Below are 14,420 nucleotides of genomic sequence, written 5' to 3' on the forward strand. Positions count from 1 at the left end.
TGTTGCCAGTGAAACTTAATTTGCAACTTTAAAACCACCAATATGTATCTACAAATCTGAAGATACAGGGTATGATACCCTAATTAAAACATATTGTCTGAATAAGATTGAAGTAATTCAAAATTATTTCACAATGCTAATTGAATACATTTGAAGGGAGACAACTAAGGGAATCACGGTTATGACATGTTTGGTACCTATAGCTTATAATTACATCCTTATTAAAATTCATTTTAAGAATATTAAATTTGTGAAGCAAATCTTCCACATTTGCAAAGATCAGAGTAACAAGGTTCACAACAGTTTTTTTTTTTTTTGCATTTTCACATCAAAATAAAAGAACTCAATATCGGTATGTGTATTTCTCTCTTTAATATCAAAAACAGGTAGCTTTAGAGCACTCACAGTACATCTTACTTGTAAGGGAAGATGGAACATCTTAAATTAGAACTAGGGTAGGACAAAATATTAATTAAAATATTTAATTTCAAACAGGGCCTTTTCCAGTTGAGCATTCTTTGTTGCAAAACCATGAAATTGAGATGTTCCGGATCCCTTGTTTTTTTTAAGTGATCACTAGTGGCAAATCCTCAGGTTAATAATCCATTTAACACTCCAGCACAAGTTCTAAACACAGGTTAAACCTCTACTAAGCTTTCTGTCTGGATAATAAAGCATCAACAGGATTAAAATGACATTTTATACATAATATGTAACATGTTATTGAACTTTTAAAAGAAATTGTGTTCCGAGCTTAAAGAAACTTCCAAAGGGAAAAAATATCGTTTTTGGTCGATAGAGGTAAAATGTTCCAATAACTGCAGTACACACCCCAGTGAACTCCCAAGTAACAGCACATTCAAGACATTTGTAAATTGTTTTGTAAATATTGGTAAATACAGTGAAATCTCAATGTAATTCCCCTTGTTTCACTTTCCACTTTGCTTACCACCAACATAAACTCATTGTCCCCTTTTATCTTTTTCTTAAGAATTCTTTTATATGTTTCCTTCAATATATCGCCAAACCCTTAAAAATGCTAAAAAATCTCTGGACAAATGATGGCAGTACAACAAGGTTTTACACTTAGGTTATAAATTTCTTCCTGGGCAATTCTTTCATCTAGAGGGTGATCTAAACGCTACATTGGAGGAGCGCAGTAATGTTGACAGTAAAACCTGACATTAAAGACATCCTGAATCATCCCAAATAAATTTCTAGCCTTAATCACCATTTTAATTCTGTCCTAAACACTTGCCTTTAATGGCAATTGTGTCATATCTGAACTTATAATTCTGTCTTCCTTGGTGTCAGTAAAGTTTGGTTTCACAGTTAAATTATATCCTCCTAAAACGGTCCTCAAAAACAGCTGGTATACTTGTTGGAACATCCATGAAGTAATTTAGCATACAAAAGCACCAATGCACCTGGCAGTACTTCAGAAACTAGGAAATTCTATATATTGATTTATTTGCAACAAGCAATGGAAAACTGAAGTAAATTAAAGGAACTTTCTTTCTTTCTGAATTCTCCATTATATCGTGATTCAGCATACAGCAGTTTTCTGCAGGACAAGATATCATTAAAATCCAACCTTGATATCCGCAAGATTGCTGGGACAACAACCTACTTAAATCTTTTGTCCTAGTCATCAGCAGCTCTAAATCTCGTAGACATAATTACACTTTTCTCCAACAAGTGTAAATGTAGAGGTCTGCTTCACTCTGACCTCAGCACAATCTTCACCACAGCACTACAGTTATCTCCGGTAAGGACAACCTATAATCTCTGCATCATCCCAACCATAGCACTATACCAAGAACTTCCATACGGGTTTAATAGTCGGGACCTCGGCTTATAATTTCCTTACAGGTGGGCCGTAACAGTATTGTGTGTTCAAACTGTGCTGTGTAGCAGCCCTTAGTGTCACACAGTGGAGGATAGGCGTCTATGATGCCAACGTCACATAGGTTCTTAAGTGCTATCAGATATTTGGTCTCTCCCAGCCGATCTAACCATCTACGACAAAAAGCTAACGTGCTGAAGTTTTGGTTGATCACATTCAACAGGTGCTTAGATTTTTGGACCCTGCAAAAACAAAATAAGGTCACTTTACAACAGTGTCAGGAATTTATCAGTCACCAAAGTTATTCAGATTGAGAATGTGTTTATGATGATATGGAAAATGGAATATTGTCTTCTTTGTTCTTCCGATCATATTGAATTGCACATCAGTTTACAAATTTACTCCAACATCTATTTATCGTTTGGACAACTTCAGCAACAACATTTGGATGTGCACAATGAAAATATGCCCATTACTTACACAAAATAAGGAACAAAACTATGATAACACAGCACTATCTTTTTCAAAGCAAATATCTGTCATTGTTCGAAAAGACAATTTATGATAAAATCTTGAAAACATTACTAACCTGAGAGGAACATGTCCGACTTCGAAGTTTTTCATGTAATGAGAGGTTTCCATGTCGTCGTGAACCATCCCCTTGCCCGTACTACCGAATGTCTCGATTGCATAGAACTCCATCTCCTACAAATCAACAGCCACTAAATCAGCACACAAATCATAATTTTACACAATTTTACTTTTTCTTCTCTGATCCGAGATCATAAACCCGATATTGTAAAAAGATACAACTTAATTTAAAGTTCAATGCCTGCTTCTGACTTGATTTAATTTCAACAAGACCCTAGATAGTCGTCAGACATAATGATCCACATAAAAGTTTGAATTTCAATTTACACTTTACAACTTCTAATATGTTGTGAAACAGTCACAGAAAATAAAGAAACAAAACCAAATAGCTACAAGTGCTACATTTTGTTTAAGCAGAGGTGATTTTCTTTCTACATCAATGTGTCTGAAGTTGTAAGGCCCCCTACTTCTCACTCCACTTACCTCCATTTTGGTGGCTTCCCCTCCTTTCACAATGGGGACCGTTTTACCGGCATGTATTCTGTAGGGCCCAATGGAATGGCCATTCAGGTTTCTGATCGCTTTCACTGAAATTAAACATCATAAAACTTAAATCACAGATGGCCCACATTCAAAACAAGTAAAACGATTTGTTATGTTTTTGTTAGAGAAAGCAATTTGATGTTGGAAATCCCTGAAAATCTAGTTAGTTGTTTATAGGTATTTTTTTTTAATAGGAGACTGGAAATCATTGCAGAGAATCTAGTTTAGTTTCTTTACAGACAGTTTAAGATTAGCCTAGATAACCTAACCACCATGAATACAGTTATTCTAGGCTCGTATCAAGCCAATGTTCAAAACTGTCCCTGCCATCACAAGAAACACAATTTTTGTTCTGTATTCATTAACGAAGACACATAAAACATGTTATTTTTCCGTATCATACCCTGGTATTGCTTTCCGTCCAACTCCACTTCATAAGATTCCATTACTTCTTGGATGGACTCGCCAATATCACAGAGACGTACATCTATGCCAGCTTCCTGAAGATAGGTAACATTAAGATTTAAATTTTCTACTAACAATAATGTAATGATTGATTTTGTAAATAATGTTTTGTGAGGGGGAACAATATTTTCTGTGTTCATTCATAATTAGAGTCAATCACTAATTCAAGCAGAATTATCTTTACCTCTAGTGTAAATAAGTTGCATTAATCACAATCACAAAGGATGTTTAGTCATCCGTATGGTATCAGAGTGAATATTTTTTTCCTAGACTGTATGATTTCATAGATTTGCTATACCAGTTTCATTTAAAATGCATGGTGTGTGTTGGGAGTAAAGAGGAATACTCTGATCCCTATGTTAGTAAACTGTATCTTGTAATGCATGTTTTAGCCAGCATACTATGGGTTTTAGGTGAAGGTTAGAGTGAAGGCAGAGTTAGGTTGAGGGCAAGGGCTGAACTGAGGTCAAGGTTTTTGGTGAGGCCAAGATTGGAGTAGAGGCAAGGTCTTAGTAAAGGACGAGGGTTTGAGTGGGAGTAAGGTTTGGCCGAGGGCAAAGAAGAGGTGGAGGGAAAAGGGTTGGAGTGAGGGCAAGGTAGGAGTGGAGGCAAGGATAGGAGTAAGAGTGAGAGTTAGTGTTAGCCAAGATTGGGAATACCTTTATGCCTGTATTGGTTGCATCCTGGACTGCCTGCTTGAGCCGGTCATACTTTGGGTTAAATGTGAGAGTGAAAGCACAGTCGATGATTCGTCCTGTATGAAAACAAAGTTACATATTATCAAAAGATTTAATCAGGAATTCTTTCTTGGTCGAACGAAAGTAACTTTTGGCCCTTTTACTTCCCAGGGCAAAACAGATTTAAACTTTCATTTTCTCTTCGTAAAATATTTCTGCAAGTCTACAATTTGTTTGTGTTGATAAAAAATGTTTATACTAACACTATGGAAGTTTACAATTATCAAATGTGAAAGTACAATTTATTCAGAAATCAGAAACTACTATACACTTGTCAACCTGTGTGACTTAATGATCAACAGAATTACTTTCCTTGTTCACTGACGGGTCATAAATGACAAGTAACGCCACCAATCTTACACAATCCAGTTACCAAGCAGACATACGATAGGATTGTATATACATACAGATATACATTTCAGGATAAACAACCTACAATAAAACCTGTCAGGATAAACAACCTACAATAAAACCTGTCAGGATAAACATCCTACAATAAAACCTGTCAAGTTCTTACCCCTCAGTAAGTTTGGTCTACTGATTTTAATGGTGTTGAGTGAAATTTAGAACCTGTAAAATTTGTTCCAGGAGAAATCTGTAAAATGTAGATCCTGTGAAATTAAAGGCATTACATAGCAGTTGACTTACCATTGATATGCGTGCCAAAGTCAATCTTACACACATCATCATACTGCAGGACCGTCGGGTCACCAGCGTTTGGTGTGTAGTGGGCAGCACAATGGTTAATGGAACAGCCAGTCGGGAAGGCTAGTCCCGCCTCTAGGCCGTTCTCATTAATTAGTTTCCTCGCCATATTTTCAAGTGTTTCACTGCAAAAGAGGAATTCATATTTATTTACTATTAATAATCATATATAAAATTCTGTCTTAGAGTAAACATATATTTGAGAGATCCTTATAAAACTGATTCTTACATTTGGAGATACAACAAAGTTGTTCCTTCATGAACTAAGCCAGTAAATCATAAATATTTTTTTTCCATAAAGACTTCTTATATTTAACTTTAGCATGCAGTGCCGCATGGATTGAAGTACATCAACTTGTACAAATAATTTGACAGATTCTAACTCAAACATGCTTAATACTTACAGACCAACATAGGATCATATTGTACAGTTGGTTTTCTTCAAACCAAGACAATTGCATATTTTTAAAACCAAATGCTGATGTTTGACTGTAGAAAACTTAGTTTTGTGTAATACTTACCAAACCGGTGAGAATAGATGGTGATTACATTTTTGGTCTTGAAGGAACTATATATCCAACTAGTTATTATTGATTTAAAAAAAATGTTTGTGTTGTTGAAGAAACTCTATTAATTCTGATTTTTGTCCATCTTATTGGAAAGTAAAGTACTTGTTTTATGTCTATAAAGGAGAAACTATCTACAACAAATATACCAAATGTGTTATCAAAGCCTTTGTCTTTCATCATTTATTTTGCAATACTCTGAAAACTAGATATCCTCGAAAAAAACATATTTCAGAGATATATGAAAACAGTTACATCCTAATGTTTTCATCAATAACTAATTAAGGTGAGATGGAAACCAAGTGTGGGTTACATACCAGATGTGGATCATTGTCATTCCTGGTTTTATGTAGTTCTGCATATACATTCTTGTCTGAAATCAAAGGGAGATAAAATTAGAGTCTGCATCCTCTAGATACACCAGGGCCTGTTCACGTTGATGTGTTTGTTTATACTTAAAATGCAATATTTCAGGGATGAAAACTGACATAGCTGCAAGTTTTATTGAAGACCTTGAAAGACATTGCCAAGGCTTGCCAGAAAACCAGATTGAATCACTTGATCCATCCCTATTTCTGGTCCAACCATTTGGAACACGATAAACAAAAGTGGCCTTGTATACACCTTACAAGCAAGCTTTGTGAATCTAGTCACCAGAGTCGCTGAATTATTGCAATATATTTAAATACCAAAGAGAAATCTGACTCTTTAATCACTGGCCGGATGGTGAGACAAAATGGACACTTTCGTTTATCGCTATACAGATGATTGGACCAGAGCTTGAATAATTCATTTATGAAATAAGGTCAGACCTAGTAATCTGATGCTGCTTTCAGGCAAGCCTTGACAAAGGTTTGCGAAACCAGCATAAATATTTGCAGGTCCGCCTGCAGGACTTATACCTGAAAATGCTACATTTAAAAACAAACAAACCGGTTGTGCTGCAAAAAACAAACAGGCCCCTGGACAAGTAGTAGTTAGATTAAAGAGTCTCAACAGTACGGTAAACCTTCGGTCAGTTCGAACGAAATTAAATAAATGTTGATGAACCTGTTCGGATTATACAAAATTATGCTTCAGAAAATAAGCGTGAGTTCGAATTATCGGCAAAAAATTCGGCAAAGTGTAAATCAAGTCACAAACATATACCCGACATATTTTCTTCACCGGAGTATACCTCTATATATCCAATGTAAGGTGATACGTAACAACGATGGCCTGGCATAGAACAATGGCACATTTATAAATGGGTAAAATGATAGTATATTATTTAATTCAATGTTAATTGATCATTAAACTTTCTTCATTTCGTGATAATTATGATCGTTATTGCGAAGCAGAGGCCATTGTGTAGGCCCCGAAACTTTCGTTGAAACATTTGTGACACAGAAGTTAGACTAAGTAGCTTGTATCAGAGACCTAAATATTGAGTCTTTGCGTGGTTAGGTTTTATTTGAATCAGAAACTATTGTATATATTATTTCGTAATGAATGGTCCTTTTGATAAATTGAAAACATAGTCTACATAACCTGTTGATTTTACAAAGCGCTACTGTACAGTAAATATAGGTCTATATGTTAGTAAAATTAGGTCAGAACATCAATATGTCTGCTTTTAAAATATAAGTGATATAGTCCTAATACCTACCAAACTTATTTGACACCTTCAAAATTACCCATCGCTAATTGGGACACCTGTGGATTGTTTCGACTTGGACATGAATGCTAATCTCGTCACTCACAATGGCTGGGCGGCCGATTCCTACCGCGACATCGTGTCCTGCCCTACCTGGTGTGAGGGTACACGTTTACAGGTAATACCTTGATTGGCAATAATTAAGGGATGTCTGGTCGCAATTAAATAATCAAAATGCTTAGTTAACACTGTATTTGACAATACACAGGCGATTTCTTAGTTTGCCATACAGCGTGACATCAGTTCTACTGATCGCATGTTATTTATACATTGTCGGGGCCTAAACTGAAATTGGCGGTCTTGTGCACTATGTATTTTTCAAACAATGTAAAAAAATGAATCAACGCTAAAATCTGTGACATATATTTATGGTTTGTCTGTCACAGCTGTACTGCAATGCTTACACATACAACCCATTACCCTAAATGTGTCTGTTGATCAAAGTATTGGCATTTTCCGGGGCTGATCGCCGCGAGCTTTCAATGGAGTTTGCCGAAAAAAAATCTTACTTTAAGTTCTTCATTTGACAAGTTCGGACTATCCGAAATAGGGTCGATCAGAGTTTGAACTATCACTAGCTAGAAAATTATTGTTTTTATTGAAAAAAATATGTGTTCGAACTATCCGCCGATTCGAACTGACCAGAGGTTTACCGTAGTTGTCATAGTTAACTGAATGGTTAAACCTCATAGCTCTCGGTGTACATTTTTTCTCGTTATCCAGGCATGTAAATGTTCAACTTTGCAGAACAGCTGTAAATAACAAAACGTTGTACCACAAACATGTTTTCAAGGACAATTCACAAAGTAAAGAACTGTTCTGTATCATCATCAAAATAATTTGAGGAAGTAATCCCATTTGTCTACAGACCAGTGTAATTTTACAGTGAGTTTTACACTGGTGTAAGGATGTTTCCCTGGCTACAGACCAGTATACTTTTACAGTGAGTTTTACACTGGTGTAAGGATGCCTACATGTCTACAGACCAGTATACTTTTACAGTGAGGTTTACACTGGTGTAAGGATGTCTACCTGTCTACATACCAGGGTATTTTTACAGTGAGTTTTACACTGGTGTTAGGATGTCTACCTGTCTACATACCAGTGTATTTTTACATTGAGTTTTACACTGGGGTAAGGATATCTACCTGTCTACATATCAGTATATTTTGACAGTTAGTTTTACACTGGTGTAAGGATGTCTACCTGTCTTCATACCAGTGTATTTTTACAGTGAGGTTTACACTGGTGTAAGGATGTCTACCTGTCTTCATACCAGTGTATTTTTACAGTGAGTTTTACACTGGTGTTAGGATGTCTACCTGTCTACATACCAGTGTATTTTTACATTGAGTTTTACACTGGTGTAAGGATATCTACCTGTCTACATATCAGTATATTTTGACAGTGAGTTTTACACTGGTGTAAGGATGTCTACCTGTCTTCATACCAGTGTATTTTTACAGTGAGTTTTACACTGGTGTTAGGATGTCTACCTGTCTACATACCAGTATATTTTGACAGTGAGTTTTACACTGGTGTAAGGATGCTTACCTGTGTATGAGCCTGTTTGTCTACATACAAGTGTATTTTTACCATTTTCAGTGACTTTTACACTGGTGTAAGGATGCCTACCTGTCTATGAGCTTCGGCTGCCTGTCGTACCTCCTGGTACACATACGAGTTGGCACGATCCAGTGCCTTCTTCTCCTCATTTGTGAATCTGTCTTTGGCAGTTCGACTGAAATGATGAATGAAAGTCAGAAACATTTTACTCATATTTTTGGCGAGATTCAAATATTTTCAGAGAAACATTCAAATTACAGGATATTTATCAATCAATGTTTCTTTCCATAATTCATATACTCATACTATTCTTTACAAATGTTTGTGATTTTCTGATTGGCAGCCTTGAAATTTAAAACTTTAAATCAAAGCAAAGAGTATCAGTTAACTTTGGTTAAAATGTACATTCATGTCAAACATGTAGGTAAATACAGAACTACACAAACAGCCAAAATGTGTTTGCTTATATACCTGACCTAGGGTGTAAAGTTTGGTTAGTAAGCAAAGAAAATATTTGCTTTTCTGTTCTTATTTGTTGTAAACACTTCAAAACCATGATTTCATCTTTTGAATGCTACTTTTGAATTCAATTTCAAATTTTCAAAAAAATATTTTGAGTAGTTTTTTATCCTGGGTCAATCAGATTAAGGCAATAATATATGTTACATTTTAGGCCTAACTTTTTGTTTCTTTCAGTCCTTACAATAACCTAGGATTATATAATTATGAACTAAGATTGTACGAGACACTGTTTGGATAACGTACTCATCCTTCAGTGGCGGGTATTCCGTCACCTCTCCCTCTGGGTAGTTACCGTCTGGGTACAGTTCAGAGATTGGTATTGATGGTGGGTCGGTTTGCTGTTTTCCTCCTGAAAAGTAATAATTTTTCCAGTATGATGAGAATTCAAATTTTACAACACTAGATACATGCCACATGTAGTTGTTTTTGTTGAACAAAATGTGCTACCTCCCAGGATTAATTTTGTTTTTATGGACTTAAACTACCATATTTTACCCCTTAAATACCCTGGGCATGTAAAGCAATCAGGGAAATTAAGGAGGATAGCAAAATCTTCTCGAAATCTTAACAAAATATATATGAAAGATTTTTTTACTTTCAAATAACTCTTTAATGGTGGGACAAGAAAAAGAGTAAATGGTAGTATTAATGATGCGGCACCTGTGATGTCAAATATGTACAGCATTCAGTTAATAAGAACATGCTTTGTAAACTATTTGTTAAGTTTTTATTTAAGAAATGAATGTTTCAGCCTTTGGTGTTGAAGTCCTACAACAAAGCATGACAGCAAAGCATGTCATAGGACCTCATAGGACCACACCACCATCTACTTAATATTTCAATGTAGTAATGCTATTTTATTTGAATATTGTGCTTTACTTTATATCAGTTTGTGAAATCCTTGAAACAGCACATGGTGATATAGTCTCACAACACTTAATGCATTTCCACACATTGCAATGGAAGAGTGCAGAGCAATTATATGAATAAATATAACAAGGCATCATAAGTGATACAAATCCCCTCACATTCACACATTGTGATATATGTAAGAGGAAATGAAGTCGCTCAAATAATGACAAAGTTTTTTTACCCTAAAAATAGTAAAAGTGACTTTGACCTTTAACACAGTAACCTGAAACGCAAACTTGTTCAAGGCATCACCATACCAAACACTTGTATGAAGTTTCATTAAATTGCATCGAGGAATGAATTTAATAAAGCGATGACAATGTTTTTCTAAAAATAGTTAAAGTGACCTGAACCTTGAATTAGGAACCAGAAATGTGAACTTGTCCAAGGCACTGCCACACAAAACATTTGCATGAATTCTGTTTAGGAACGAATTCAACAGAGCGATGATAATGTTTTTCTAAAAATAGTTAAAGTGACCTTAACATTGAATATAGGAACCAGAAATGTGAACTTGTCCAAGGCATTGCCACACAAAACATTTGCATGAAATTCTGTTGAGAATGATGTTGGTAGATAAAAAACGGAAACGTGTACTTGTCCAAGGCATTACTGTACCAAACACTTGAGTAATGAAGTTGCTAGAGTGATGACAATTTTTTATCTAAAAATAGTAAGTGACCTTGACCTTGAACATAGAAGCACGAAACGTAAACTTGTTCAAGGCATTGCCATACCAAACATGCATGAAGTTTCATGATATTCTGTTGAGGAATAAGTCAGTAGAGCGATGACAAAGAGTGTGACATACGTATGTATGTGTGGGCGGAATCCTATATCTCCTCGAACTTTCGTTGCGAGGGGATAATAAATAAATCTGAAGACAGAGCAGACTACAAGCAAATTCAACTCTGTTGAGATTTTATATTTGACCTTGAGATGAAGTCCACATTGACCTTTCAGTAATTACAATTCATGAAATAACTTCAGTGGATGAACTTGAATTGACTTAAAAAGTATCATGAATCTGAAGTAATTTTTGTAATAAACTACATTTCCCCCAAAATCTAAAGATGTGCTATACTTTTGTTGAAGTTGATCAGGAATTACTGTTGTTGGATTTATAATTCTGTAAATGTCCTTTTACTTCAGGTCAAAGGACCTGGTTTAAACCAAATGCTGATGTCTCAGTAAGTATATATATATATTTGGTCACACAGATAAATCCATTTATCCAACCAAAACAGGACCTGGTTTAATCCATATGCTAATGTCTCGGTAAGTATATATAAATCCATTCATCCAACCAAAACTAGACCTGGTTTATCCATATGCTAATGTCTCGGTAAGTATATATAAATCCATTCATCCAACCAAAACATTCAATTTTTATATCACAGAATTCTGCAAACAATATTTTCAGACAATAAAGACAATATAGTTTTATATATTAAATTTTATACTACTACCTTTCTTCTTCTTTTTCTTCTTCTTCTTTGCAACAGCTTCTCCACCAGCTTGGCTTTCACCTAAAACAACAACAGGGTTTCATCTCATGTCAGTGATACAGCAAAGTAATACACAAGTTTTAGGTATTACTGATATTAGTAAACAATTGATCTGAAAGTTGATATTTCAAACATAAAGCTCTTGAATCATAGAAATGAAGGGATTGCTATTTGTTATGTCATTGCTGAATTGGTGCACTGTACATGTAATATTTAGTAATTTATGGTTGTGGGTGCCCGTGGGAAAAGATCAAGTATTTTTGAAATATGGTTGATAATGTATTATGATATATAATATATATTGATGGATCAATGCGATTTAAAGTCACACGATCTTAACACTTTCAGCAAATCAACTACTGACCTTCAGCAGCCTCTCCATTGAGTGTATGTCCTTCTAACTTTTCTGTGATGTCATCAACAGTTTTCGTAGACCCTCCTTCCTGCTCTATATCTGGAGCTTCAGCATCTACAAAAGATAATGTGCGGTTTCCCTTAATTAATCTCCACGACAAAATATTATATATATGGGATATACTTGAGAATATACTTGACATATCACACCCCTGCAGGTGGGGAATTGGGAAAAGAATACACCTGCTGTTACCCACTGCATGTATCGTAGGAGGCGACTATGTACGACCCCCCTGCAGTGTTGGGAATTTGCTTTGGTGTCCTCTATTTGGGGACACAAAAGCGACCAAAAAAAATCTGCTGCGCCCATTGCAATATTTGGGATCTTTTTTCTTTCTTTTTACTTCTAACTATCTTTTATTTCCAGGCACCTTGCTTGGCAACACCTCACTTTTGGCTTGAATGCTGAGCGTTTGCCCAGGAGAGGGAGGCAATGTCTGTCCCCAGGCCAGGACATACCAAAGTCCTTAAAAAATGGTACTTGTTATTCCCTGCTTAACGTTCAGCATTAAGGGGAATGGTAACAACTGGTTCACCCATTGTCAGTATAATGTGACCGGGCGGAATTCTATGCTTGGAACCTTCAGCATGGCATTTCAGTGAGATAGCACTATAAAGCCGGCATAAGATCCGCACTATCACAAGAAGTCAAGCATATACACAAAGGCAAATGCAAGCACGCATACACTACACACATGGAGGCATGTCCTGAAATGACCTAAGCTGTTTAAATAGGATGTTAAACAAAATAACACCAAACCAAACCAAATTGACATATCACTATCAATATTAATGTAGTTTCTGATCAAAAACATGAACTATTTTAAACAAATATCTATCTGCTGTATATCTTTTAGCGGTCCACTTTCATCTTCACTTACATTGATATTTGATGAATTTTCATCAAAGGGGCTTAGAAATTGGTCACCCAATGCTTATATTAGACATGTGTTGTTATACTTTGTCACAAAAGATACTCATTCTTGTAACATAGCACTGCTATACTTTTTGATATAAACAACACAATTTCCAAACATTAGTTCATCTCTTTAAATTAATTATATATAAACTGTAAACAGCCTATTCTGAACAATTTCAGTGGTTTTTTTCATTCATATTTTGTTTTAGAATCTTTAAAATTGATAGAATGCTTACTTGAATTAATATCATCTACTGCCGAATATTGGAAATTGAATGCATATTTTTTCACATTGGAAGCCTACAATTTTTGGTATCGCTGTTTTTGTACTTCTCATCCAAATTATGGTTACTCGTAGCATTTATTGCTTTGAATATTTACACTTACTTTCATTTGAAGATATATCAATCAGCTACCATGAAAGCCATTCCATTTTTAGCTATTGTCTTAAAGTTGGGATATTGACTGTGGAATCTATGAAACAGTGATTTTTCCCATGTTTGGTATACCAATGGGTATAAATAATATAAAGTGAAAACTACCAAGAAAGCATGTATATGTATATATATCCGTAAAACTATGCGAGATTTTTTTAAAAAATAATTAAAAGGGAGGGGGCCAAACAAGATTTCGGCTGATCCGCACACCTCTTGGGAAAACCTTATATTATAATATGTGTAGTGGCTGCACGGACCAGTCCATTGTTTTTGTTATTAGTTTTTTCATCGTTGTGATTATATTTATTTCTTAAAGCTAAACTCAAGTGCCTGTGAACTATTTAACAGAATGCTTCCCTTGTGCATCCATTGACTTTCCCATGTACATGTGGATGTGATCGCATATGTGCATTTTTGGGCAAATTTTGGAAAAAATATAAAAAGAATCAGTGAGTGTGTAAATACATAAGATAATGTAAAATGGATGGCCTGTGACGTCAAGTAAGTAAAAATGTCGACAATTCGATTAAGCACTTTTAATGTTATTGATCATGATTGATAACATATATATAACTTGTTAGCCTAATTGTTAGCTATCGCAATCGTCTTATATAAACATGATCATGGGACACGAATCTGCAATGGGTAAAGCCAAGTTTGTCAACCTGTCTTTTTCTTTTTCTTCTTCTTTTTCTTCTTCTTGGGTGCGTCGGCTTGACCACCCTCTTCTACAATGTCATCATTCTCAGCTGGCGCATCGCCATGCTCTTCCTTTTCCTTTTCTACCACGGATACTACGTCAGCCATGCTTGTTTTGACAATCTCTATCAGAATAATTTTCATTTTTTAATATTAATCCAGTAAAAACCATAGAACAACATTCTTCTGAAAGATACTATATTGTATTGTTTTTTTTTAATTATCTTGCAAATGAATTAATTTCCTTTACATAGAGAGTAAATAGACATATTTAAGCGTAGAGAGTATACATAT

The 14,420-nt window shown here is 35.2% G+C and overlaps 1 protein-coding gene across 1 annotated transcript; it reads right to left on the minus strand.

Moving 5' to 3' along the window:
• Nucleotides 1-353: 353 nt before the first annotated feature.
• On the minus strand, nt 354-14,249 carry LOC110443341 (methionine aminopeptidase 2-like). The gene is made up of 12 exons (XM_021487517.1): nt 14,093-14,249; nt 12,022-12,126; nt 11,619-11,678; nt 9,481-9,586; nt 8,785-8,890; nt 5,771-5,826; nt 4,831-5,012; nt 4,105-4,199; nt 3,384-3,480; nt 2,921-3,024; nt 2,436-2,551; nt 354-2,088 (listed from the first exon to the last, which is right to left on the minus strand). Exons 1-12 carry the CDS (start codon nt 14,232-14,234, stop codon nt 1,836-1,838), a joined length of 1,422 nt encoding a protein of 473 aa, XP_021343192.1. The 5' UTR covers nt 14,235-14,249; the 3' UTR covers nt 354-1,835.
• Nucleotides 14,250-14,420: the final 171 nt, after the last annotated feature.

Source organism: Mizuhopecten yessoensis, unplaced genomic scaffold (assembly GCF_002113885.1).
Source record: "Mizuhopecten yessoensis strain PY_sf001 unplaced genomic scaffold, ASM211388v2 scaffold716341, whole genome shotgun sequence".
NCBI lineage: Eukaryota > Metazoa > Mollusca > Bivalvia > Pectinida > Pectinidae > Mizuhopecten > Mizuhopecten yessoensis.